Below are 12,118 nucleotides of genomic sequence, written 5' to 3'. Positions count from 1 at the left end.
GTTCACATGTGGAAGGCTACTGCTGCATCTGTATGGACCTAGGCAGATAGGGACAAAGAGAAAAGCAGCAGATCTTCCTCCTCTGCACCAGAGGGAGTCAAGAGACAGCCAGGTCCTTTCTGTTGGCTGGAGAGCAGCAATTACTGCATGGCTACTCCCTCTCGGAACTGCTTACAAGAAGGGGAAAACCTTCCTCTGTTGTCCAGTATGTGGTACTGAGGGGTATATATGCTAAGGGCACCACTGAAAACATCATGGCTAATAGCTGTTGACAGACTTATCCTCTACAAATTTGTCTAATTTTTTAAAAAGCCACCTAAGCTTACTCAACATCACATTTCTTGGCCAAGGAATGAATGACATCCTTTTGTCTGTCCTGAATCTATTCCCTCCATATAATTTTTAGAGGAAGGAACTACGTTAGTAGAAAAACAGCATTTTGAAAGTGTTATAAACATGCAACACCAGATGGCACTGGAGAGCAAAAAAAATGTATTTGCGTTTTTCCAAAGCATTTTTCTTTTGATACAATGATTTAATTTCTGACTTATTTATAGCTTCCCCCCATGTGTAGATCCACCCTACATTACAATGAAACTATACCAAAAACATGCATAACTCACTCCTAAGATTTAAATTTGTGAAGGGGGGGGGGGCGCGCGGAACCTTATCTGAAAATGTAGGGGGGAATGGTAAGAATTTGAGGTGTCTATCTGGAATACCAGATAATTTAATTTATGATTGCTGTGAAATAGAATGATGATTACAAATAGAGCAATACTTTGCAAACAGGAGTTTTTAATTTGAAGGTAATTGCTAGCAAATTTCAGAGCTGTTAACTATGGAATAAAAGGACAACTGACTCACTCACATTCAGAAAACAGCGTTTGATTAGGAACTACAATGTGATAATAAGGGCATAATCAAGATGTGGAAAAACCTTTTGATAAATAATGCGTGAATGGCATTTTTTGACAACGTACCTCTGCATGAATACAATGAATACCTTATTTTTTCCCCTCTGTCAAACTTCTGCTTCTTTTCAAATATCAGCTTTATCAACATTCCTTATGTGCCTGATTTCCAGCTGTTCTGCTTCAAAATTAGAAGCCTTCCCTTTGATGAATAGCCTTGTTTCCCCCCAAAGCCAGATTTTACACTTCTGGTTTACAAGGAAAACATGCTATGACTAAATGCTGTTGTGGTGTATCCCTTGTAACCTGATAAAGATGTAAACTGTAGGCACTGCATTTTATTATTTTAACTTGAGTTTAGCCACGTTGCATGGAATAAATCAATATCTGAATATGGAATCCTACATCTATAAAGTAAGGATTATCTTTCGATATGAAAGGTGCTTCAGGCCAGAGTACCTGGAGAGATGTACTCCTCAAAGCACACATCCTTGTCTCTTCCTCCCAGCCTTCTCCTGCAGTGTGTTTCATGGGGATTTGAACACAGGGGTCCCAATCCAAGTCAGATATGTAATCTGCTACAGCATACTGGCTCTCCAGAATGAGGGAAAGTAGGGTTGTTGTAAAATGTCAGGAAACATATATGTGTGTTTGTTTTGAACTGTTTTTAACATTGAATTTTAAATTATTGCAACCTGATTTAGGGTCTTCTGGTGAAGGAATGGTAAGAAATCAAATTTACAGTAATAATATTATATTTTTTTCATAATCGGTAAATAATCTTGTATTGGATCATAAATGCTACAGCTTCACCATTCCTAATGCTTTCGAGACTCAAGGAAAAAATATGGAAGCAGCATTTCAGTGTGAAATACTGCTGTTTCTCATATCATGTCAGTTTGGAATCAACCGCTTCCTAGAGGGAATGTGGCACCTGGTTTTTTCCAATGATTCCTTCATTGACCTGGGCTGAGGCTGAGAAACCAAAGCTTTTGATATGCTATCACAGAACTGAATAATGTGTATCATGGTTGTTTAATTCATAGGGAGGAAAGGCTATTATTGTTCTGCTTTATTATCATTTCTTGTATTAAATGTTTAATTGTAATAATGTATTAGCCTCTCAAAGATTATTTCTACATATAAATATGACAACAACAACCATATCAGCAATTTGCATATGAGTGCCAAATAAATATTTTACCTTTAAACTACAATTTAATTTCATATTTAATATTTGACCCATCTTGTTTCTTGTCATGGATCCAAAGAGGGCTCAATAAAACATTATGATTAATAATGTCACAGTGTAGTAAGGATGTTTACATGTCTACTCACAATGCTGTGACTCTAGAAATGGCTTTTTCTTGCAGGTTGGCGTGTTTATGTCATGGAAATTCTATTCAATATTGATCCAGAGCAGAACTCCAACATTTGTTAGCAGAGTAAAAACTTAAACACGTTGCAGGAGTCTCAAAAAATAGACCAGAGGCAATTATATTTCATCCAGCAGAGCTTTACTGCTACCAAAGGCAAATGAGCATCATGGTCACAAATCCAATACATTCAGGACTGGTGCAGTCCATAAGAAATCCAGTTGCAGCAGGGTTAACTTAAACTTAAAATAACTTATAGTAAGTCTGTCTAACCTTAACACTAAATACAGAACACCACACCAGAAGGAAAGAGAGATGGAGAGTGAAAGTGAAAGCCAGGCTCCTTCTGGCCCTACTTATATAGTCAGCATGACCTTGACAGAAGAGATAAGAGAACCAGTTTAAACCAGCTGTACTCAGCTTCTCTGAAGGAATAACCCAAACACCATGAATCTCCTGCTTGTTTCTTTCACACAGAGAAGCCTCCAGAACCCTCTTGAATTAATTAGAATAGGAAAGATCTCTACACATCAGATCAATACTTTCTGCACCAAGAAATGCAAACTGACAGTTTATGTATCCTGCCCATTTCATAATTTTACACCTAGCAGTGGACCCTGGAGAGTGGGAGATGTGGAATGGCTCAGAGCCTTTGAAGAAATTAATGGGAAGCAGCAAGCCATTGCTCTAGACAACCTGTTTTTTGGAAAGGTTTCAATAACAAGACACCATCCATTTATTATGCTTGATTTGGGTCTTTCAATATGAAAATAATGCAATGCATTTGCAAGAGTAAGACAAATGAGCATCTCTACACTGGCTAATTTTTTACTGGCCTGGCTTCATGAACACTGTTCGGCCATGCTTCTGCAGTTGTCTAAAGGAGTTGATTTCCATAATATTTCATGGAAGAAACTTGTCAGAAAGGTGACTAACAGAGGCAGAAGATTTCTCTGCAGACAAACTGGTCCCATTTACTATATTTATGGCTGCCATACACCTGGATTTTTCCGGATATTACCGGGATTTCAAAGGCGGAATTGACATCTGGGATGGGGGTGGGAATTTCCGAAAGGTGGCACTTTGTCCTGGATTTTTGGCAAGTCAATCAAAAAACTTTGGGGTTTGTCTTACAATTTCAGTGGTTTCCTTAAAAAAGGCTCAACAATTTTGGGGTCTTCCTATAAAAAGCTCAACAACTTTCTGGTGTCCTGGTTTTTACTTTTTTAAATATGGCAACCCTACTATATTTTCATAGTTATGTTTCTGTTCAAAATAGGGGCCATCTGCAGCAGGTTTAGTAATGTGTCAAAAGCAGCAAATGCAAGGATAAAATTATAGAGGATTTAATTTTTTTTATTTAGGAAGCCCCATGAGATAAATTTGGGCTGCATGGATTCAAACACTCACATCGTTCTACCAGCCAACAATTTCCAGGCAGAGTGGCTTTCATACTTTCCAACTTCAGGGGACATTTTCACTGAAGATGTCACCAAGCTTCTGTAATTCCTTGGCTCTGAATATGAACCTCAGTGACTTGCAATGCTCAGAACAGATACAAGGAGTGCATCGCTTCCCCCTGAGATTTTCTCCAAGTCAGCAAAGGAGGGAGGAAAGATGAGCCTCAAAAATAGGCCACTTTCCTAAAAGAAGTTAGGGGACAGAATCAGTGGAAAACTTAACAGAATAGGAAAAAACTGATTGTCAGGATTTATTTAACAGAGAGGAAAAAAAGAGGGGAAGAAGCAAGAGGAACAACTGAGGTTGGTATACCACTCTCATTAGGTTTCTAAGCAAGACAGTAAGTGAGGATGGAGTCCAAAATTAGTGGGTGTAACATTTTGTCTAGAAAATCCCCATTGTTTGGCCAAGCATTTCTAGAGAATTCATTTGATTCAGTGTTGGCCATTTACTCTGTATTTTATGATTTCGTTTTTTAAAATAGATTTTAATGATTTTATTGTACCAACATGTTTTTCTTAAGAGTTGGTGGTTTATAAACAAAAAATCTACTATATATTTTGGAAAGTTGCTTGTCTACCCATTTGCTATGCATCTGGACACCTCTTAAGATATCATAACCAAAATTTGACTGACGGTTCCTGAGATCAAGAAGCAAGTTTGGATAAAATTGTACGCCATTTGGAATCAAGATGTTGAACTGAAATTTTGAAAACTGCACTTATTTTAACCAAATTTTGCATAACTGTTCCCGAGATCAAGGAGCAAGTTTTGTCTATGTTTGGATACAATTGGATGCCATTTTGAATCAAGATGGGGGACTGAACCTTTCAAAACTGCACTGCTTTTTTGGTTTCTTGGAAATCCTAAGCAATGCTGGGTACAAGGCTGCTTACACACTTACAAACAAACAAACAAACAAACAAACAAACAAACAAACAAACAGTGGCACCCAGAGTCTCTCAGACCTGCTCTGACCCAGATGGTCCTGGGAGGCAGGTGTCAGTAAGCCTGCTGTGTGACTGTAGAAGACAGTGGCTGCTCTGTCCTCCATAAGCTTCTCTGCATGGTTTCTTTTTACTTCCATCCTTTCTGCAATCTCCTTGGTTTCTCTGTTTCTTCTCCCGGTCGTCAGCTTGCTTCAGAGTATCCTCCATTTCACCCCAAACTACTCAGTGGAAACTCCTATGGCAATGCCTAAGGGCCAAAAAGGGTGGTGTCCCAGGTATCCCACACGACGCGACGCAGCATAAGGTTACATTATTATCCTTAATACCACTGTCTGTCTTAGAGCATGTTGCAAAGGCACATGAAGCAACAGTCCTGCTGAAGCTATGTAAGTTCTGGCCCACTGCTAGCTGAGAGACCACTAGGCAACCCTGTGTCTGATGCCTTGAATTCTAGGCTTAGGCCTACTTTGAATTTGTAGGGGGGAGAGGAGAAAGATCTGGCTTTCTGAATGCTACAACTGCTCTGCACAGCTGCAGTCGCCTGCGGTTCCTGCGCAATGTTTGCCATCTTGCCAAAGGTTGCACGCAGCTTTACCTGCAGCAATTGCATGTTGATTGCCCTCTTAAAAGACAAAGTCCAGCAACTGGAGGAACGTGTAGCTACGCTCCAAAGAATTAGAGATCTGGAGCTCTTCTTGGAAGCAACAGAGCACACCGTCTCCACCAAGGAGGAGACAGGGGACTCCCCTGAGAAGGAGGCTAGTTCACCAACACGGGAGCCAGATATATGGAGAAACGTGACTCAAAGAAGTAGGAGGCCCAGGGTTCACTCTGATTGCTTAGAAATACACAATCACTTTGAGGTCCTCTCCCCTAGCATGGAAGACGAAGAGCAGACTCCATTTGAGGATCTCTCCCTCATTACAGTCGATCAGGTATATGAAGACGAGCAGCAAAGTCAGTCCTCAGGGAATGTGCAGGCGACCTTGGAACGGACAGCTCACGGAAGAACCCCGACCAAACCCAAGAGGAGGCGTGTAGTGGTGATAGGGGATTCCCTACTGAGGGGAACAGAAGCAGTGATCTGTGGGCCTGACAAGATGTCTCGGGAAGTGTGCTGTCTCCCCGGGGCTAAGATCCAAGATGTAACTGAATGACTGCAAGGAATCATAAAACCCACTGACAAATACCCCTTCCTCTTGGTTCATGTGGGAACCAATGACACTGCAAGCAATAGCCTCCAGAAGATCAAAAGAGACTACGAGGCTCTCGGCAGGAAATTGAAGCAACTAAATGCACAAATTGTCATCTCATCTGTCCTCCCAGTTGAACGACGTGGCCCAGGGAGAGAGGGGAAAATAGTGGAAGTGAACAGCTGGCTTCGCAAATGGTGTAAACAGGAATGGTTTGGATTCTTAGATCACGGACTGCAGTTTCTTGAAGATGGACTTCTGGCAAGTGATGGGCTGCACCTCACAACGGTTGGGAGAAATGTTTTTGCCAAAAATCTCAGAAACCTCATCAGGAGGGCTTTAAACTGACTAATGTGGGGGAGGGAGACAGTGCTCCTGAAGGTAGGAGCCTATCAATTAATGAAGATGATCATCCAAATGTCATAGACCAAATGGAGAAAACAGCACACGGACCTAGTGGTGGGAGGAAAAAATCCTTAAATAAGAGACACGGGGGAATGAGTAATGGACTTCAATGTCTGTACACTAATGCGCAAAGCATGGGAAATAAACAAGATGAGCTTGAGCTCTTGGTACAGCAAACTAAATATGACATAATAGGCATCACTGAAACCTGGTGGGATAAGTCCCACGATTGGAATGTAATAATGGGGGGATACAATCTATTTCAGAGAAACAGACCAGACAAGAAAGGAGGAGGAGTGGCGTTATATGTCAGGGATGTGTATACCTGTGAAGAGATCCAAGATTTAGATCCTCAAAGCCAAAGTGAGAGCATTTGGGTCAAAATTAAGGGAGAGAAGAATAACAGAGACCTCATTGTGGGAGTTTACTATAGATCCCCAAGCCAAACGGAGGACATAGATGATGCCTTCCTGGAACAGATGGCCAAGCATGCAAAAGGAAGGGAGATAGTAGTAATGGGGGACTTCAATTACCCGGATATTTGTTGGACGTCAAACTCAGCCAAGAGCATAAGGTCAAACAGATTCCTCACTGGCTTTGCAGACAACTTCATTGTCCAGAAAGTGGGAGAAGCAACAAGAGGAACAGCCATTTTAGATCTGGTCCTAACCAATGTTGATGACCTGGTTAGTGGGGTAGAAGTGGAAGGATCATTAGGCGCGAGTGATCATGCTCTTCTGAAGTTTACTATACAGCGGAAAGGAGCAGCCAAGCATACTAGGACTCAATTTCTTGACTTTAAGAAAGCCGACTTCATAAAACTTAGGGAAGTGCTGGGTGAGATCCCATGGACAACAATACTAAAAGGAAAGGGAATTCATGATGGCTGGGAGTTTGTTAAGAGGGAGATACTAAAAGCACAACGTCAGGCAATACCAATGAGACGGAAACATGGAAGGTGCCTAAAGAAGCCAGGGTGGCTATCTAAAGAACTTTTAACTGAATTAAGATTAAAAAAGGATGTGTACAAAAAATGGAAAAGGGGGGAAACCACCAAAGAGGAATTCAAACAAATAGCCAGCACATGTAGACACAAAGTCAGAAAAGCTAAAGCACAGAATGAACTCAGGCTTGCTAGAGAGGTTAAAAGCAACAAAAAAGGCTTTTATGGGTATGTTCGTAGCAAAAGGAAGAACAAAGAAACTGTGGGGTCACTCAGAGGAGAAGATGGTGAAATGCAAACAGGGGACACAGAAAGGGCTGAACTACTCAATGCCTTCTTTGCCTCAGTCTTCTCCGATAAAGAAAACAATGCCCGACCTGAAGAATTTGGAGCAAATGATTCAGCAAAGGAAACACAGCCCAGAATAACTAAGGAGATAGTACAAGAATATTTGGCTAGTTTAGATGTATTCAAGTCTCCAGGGCCAGATGAACTGCATCCAAGAGTATTAAAAGAACTGGCAGATGTGATCTCAGAACCACTGGCAGTCATCTTTGAGAATTCCTGGAGAACAGGCGAAGTCCCGGCTGACTGGAGGAGGGCAAATGTTGTCCCTATTTTCAAAAAGGGGAAAAGAGAGGACCCAAATAATTACCACCCAGTCAGTCTGACATCAATAGCAGGGAAGATTCTGGAGCAGATCATTAAGCAAACAGTCTGTGAGCACCTAGAAAGGAATGCTGTGATCACCAATAGTCAGCATGGATTTCTGAAAAATAAGTCATGTCAGACTAACCTGATCTCGTTTTTTGACAGAATTACAAGCCTGGTAGATGAAGGGAACGCAGTGGATGTAGCCTACCTTGATTTCAGCAAGGCATTTGACAAGGTGCCCCATGATATTCTTGTAAAGAAGCTGGTAAAATGCGGCCTTGACTATGCTACCACTCAGTGGATTTGTAACTGGCTGACTGACCGAACCCAAAGGGTGCTCATCAATGGTTCCTCTTCATCCTGGAGAAGAGTGACTAGTGGGGTGCCACAGGGTTCTGTCTTGGGCCCGGTCTTATTCAACATCTTTATCAACGACTTGGATGATGGACTCAAGGGCATCCTGATCAAATTTGCAGATGACACCAAACTGGGAGGGGTGGCTAACACCCCAGAGGACAGGATCACACTTCAAAACGACCTTGACAGATTAGAGAACTGGGCAAAAATAAACAAGATGAATTTTAACAGGGAGAAATGTAAAGTATTGCACTTGGGCAAAACAAATGAGAGGCACAAATACAAGATGGGTGACACCTGGCTTGAGAGCAGTACATGTGAAAAGGATCTAGGAGTCTTGGTTGACCACAAACTTGACATGAGCCAACAGTGTGACGCGGCAGCTAAAAAAGCCAATGCAATTCTGGGCTGCATCAATAGGAGTATAGCATCTAGATCAAGGGAAGTAATAGTGCCACTGTATTCTGCTCTGGTCAGACCTCACCTGGAGTACTGTGTCCAGTTCTGGGCACCACAGTTCAAGAAGGACACTGACAAACTGGAACGGGTCCAGAGGAGGGCAACCAAAATGGTCAAAGGCCTGGAAACGATGCCTTATGAGGAACGGCTAAGGGAGCTGGGCATGTTTAGCCTGGAGAAGAGGAGGTTAAGGGGTGATATGATAGCCATGTTCAAATATATAAAAGGATGTCACATAGAGGAGGGAGAAAGGTTGTTTTCTGCTGCTCCGGAGAAGCGGACACGGAGCAATGGATCCAAACTACAAGAAAGAAGATTCCACCTAAACATTAGGAAGAACCTCCTGACAGTAAGAGCTGTTCGACAGTGGAATTTGCTGCCAAGGAGTGTGGTGGAGTCTCCTACTTTGGAGGTCTCTAAGCAGAGGCTTGACAACCATATGTCAGGAGTGCTCTGATGGTGTTTCCTGCTTGGCAGGGGGTTGGACTCGATGGCCCTTGTGGTCTCTTCCAACTCTATGATTCTATGATTCTCAGACTTCTACATGAAAAGAATGTGCTTTTTCACTGACCACTGGTCTCCATCCCCACACACCAAAGTTTACTATCTGAACCCTTCTCCCATTGCTATTTCGCATCACTAAATCATCTTCTGTCCTTCACCAGAGCAAAAGCAGGGCAGTAAACAGATCATAACTATTTCCTTTTAAAAATAAGTATGTGGAATAGAGTGTTTAACCATATAATGAATCTGATCTCCATTGAGCTGCCACTCAAATCCATTCTTTAGCAATGGTTTGGGTAGGTCAGTATAGGCAGAACAGAGCGGGGGGAAGGATGCAACACCCCGACATTTTCTGTTTACTCAGAAGGACTTAGACACACCTGAGTGTTTATTATTCAGTTTAAAGGACATGTTCAAAAAACACGATTGCCTATCATACGTAACAATTCGAAATGAACCTCACCGGCTTAAAATGTGAAATGGCAGACTTCACAGCACATTTCACTATGATGTTCATGCCCTTCCAAATGTGCCCTAGAGATACTTTGCAATTGTCATTCACATAGAATCTTAATTTTTTAGAAACCAGGAGGACAGTGCTGAAACCAGAAGTATGTCAAGATCAAAAAGGAAATGGGGACTTGTGTCTACCAGGAAACATTCTGTCTCTTGAAAATGTGAAACATTGGCATATATCTGCATATTATGTAACCGAGTCCCAAACATATCACATTGAGGTCTTGGTCAAAATTCAAGCTCTTATTTGAATAGTAATATCTCATCTATACAATGCGTCTTCTCAGTGTGCAATGTTTATTTTCTGTGTTGTAGGGCTGTCATATGTATGGAATTTTCTGGACATAGCTGGGATTCGCCCATCAAAAATGGTGTCTGGATAGAATTTTGAAAAGCGGCAAAAACCTGGGTGTATGACAGCCCATATTGGAAATGTTGATTTTTGGAGATTTTGCCAAAAAAAACCCCAACCCCCCCCCCAAGCTTTAGTGTCCGGATTTTGAAATATGGCAACCCTATGTGTTGGAAAGATCACTTTATAGCATCTTCCAGGAAACAAGTTTTCAAGATCATTTTATAGCGTCTCCCAGGAAACAAGTTTTCAAGAACATAAAGCACTCACCAAATATACTTGCCAAGAAAGAGAAAAACAAATGTGTCACAAAATCAAAACATGTTTAAGGAAGTCCTCTCTTCTATAGAGTGTCTTTGCACTCAGAGATTCTGCCTGTAAAGTCGAGCTTGGGAAACCCACTGTAGACACACACATTACACCTTTTTTAAAAAAGAGACAAAGAAGTCTAGTTTGAACTAACATTCATTGATTTCCATAGAGTTGGACATGTAATCAAGACACACAGTTTCATTTAGTATTATTGCTGGAGGGAGAGTGCATAGATTTCACTTTTGATTAATATTCTCATCAACTTGTATTTTCTTTATTTCTATTTAGTATTCCATTGCTTTCTAAAGGGTCAGAGTACATTTTTTATTTGTAAAATGTATTTGCTGCATTACTAGTCTGCAAGCTCTCAAATGAGATCTCTATATATACACGAGATCTCTATATATACACTAACTATATTATCTATCTCTATTAAAAACCACAGTATGATATTTGCAGTTCTAGTATGCAACATCCAGATATTGAAAGTAAGAGGAAAAATAGATGACGTCAAACATCAGCTGCCTCTTAGCACCACCAACAGTATCCTGGACAAAAAAGATTTAAACAAATCTCCTAAAAGAGTAAACTGGCCAGATGATTGTTGTTTAGAAAAGGGGTTTTGCCACATATTACTTGGAAATCAGACTCAGCACATTCCCATTATGCAAAGGACGGACTCCATCTGGGAAAATCCTTTCCCCCACATCAACAGGTCACAAGAAGCAGGTTCAGTGTGGTCTTGAAGGATGGAGAGAAGCAGTGAGCAAATGGTAAGCACCCTGAGCACTGGACTGGTGGGCACTGGATTACCCATAAAAAACTCTCACGGCCTACTTGCCAGAGGGAGCGTGGGAGTGAGATGCCTCCGTGGCAGTCTCACTGACTCCAAGAGCTATACCTGCTGAGGGGTGGGTCATGCAAACCTCTCAGGTGTGTTGGAAATGAAGAAGAGGGCCTGGTGTAGCCCTGACCCAGTGTTTGCAGCCAGACAAGTGTTTCCCATCCCAAGTGACTGGGAGGAATGGTGGTTCCTAGTATTCTGGTAACAAGGACACTTGCACCGAGCCTGGAGTGGCTGTCTTTCAACTAAATAAAATGCTACAGATCATCCATGTAAATCAACAAGCTTGTGACTCATAGTTCCACACATTTACTGCCTAGTCCTTTCATTCCAGGATCTGTAGAAACAATGTTGTACATTGCATGTGTGTCACCATCAACACCTGGCTAAGCTCCACACAACACCCCCCATTCAAAAGCAGCATATTGCAGGTCAGAATCAGTGTTGCAGTTCACATGCACGACTGGTTTAAATGTGTATCAACTTGCAGAACTTGCCTCCTCCTCCTTCACCCATCTTTTTGAAAATAATATACTGAAATCTAGTGCCTGTTTGGGATAGCTATCTGCAATACTGAATATGGAGTTTTTGGATAAGGAGCAGAAAACCACAAATATATTCCCTGCAGCTTTGCGCGCGCGCGCGGGGGGGGGGGGGACAAAGAAGAAATGAGAGGGGAAGATAGCATCTTATTTTTCCTATTTTGCCTTTCTTATTTTCAACGAACTATCTATGATAAAAGGACCTCCAGCCATATACTTATTTCCAGAACGGAGAAAAAAATGACATACAAGCAGTTCAGGGCAAAAGGGGAGGGGGCTTTTAATAACCTCCATTGTTCTATTATTTACCTGTCAATTTTATGGCTTATAAAGTAT

At 41.5% G+C, this 12,118-nt stretch overlaps 1 protein-coding gene across 7 annotated transcripts in view; it reads right to left on the bottom strand.

Moving 5' to 3' along the window:
• Positions 1 to 12,118, bottom strand: part of TPK1 (thiamin pyrophosphokinase 1) — a 240,775-nt gene that overhangs the window by 41,377 nt on the left and 187,280 nt on the right. Inside the window, exon 9 of one of the 7 annotated variants that reach the window (XM_082192916.1) lies at positions 2,579 to 3,933. The exons of the other annotated variants lie outside the window; for them this stretch is intronic. Coding sequence (XP_082049042.1) covers positions 3,887 to 3,933 — 47 coding nt within the window. The 3' untranslated portion in view covers positions 2,579 to 3,886. Of the gene's footprint in view, positions 1 to 2,578; positions 3,934 to 12,118 lie in introns of those variants that run through there. 7 annotated transcript variants of the gene reach the window in all.

Source organism: Podarcis vaucheri (genome assembly GCF_965113315.1).
Source record: "Podarcis vaucheri genome assembly, chromosome: 12".
Classification (NCBI taxonomy): domain Eukaryota; kingdom Metazoa; phylum Chordata; class Lepidosauria; order Squamata; family Lacertidae; genus Podarcis; species Podarcis vaucheri.
The sequence above is the reverse complement of the archived record's forward strand: the minus strand, read 5'-3'. Positions and strand labels throughout refer to the sequence as shown.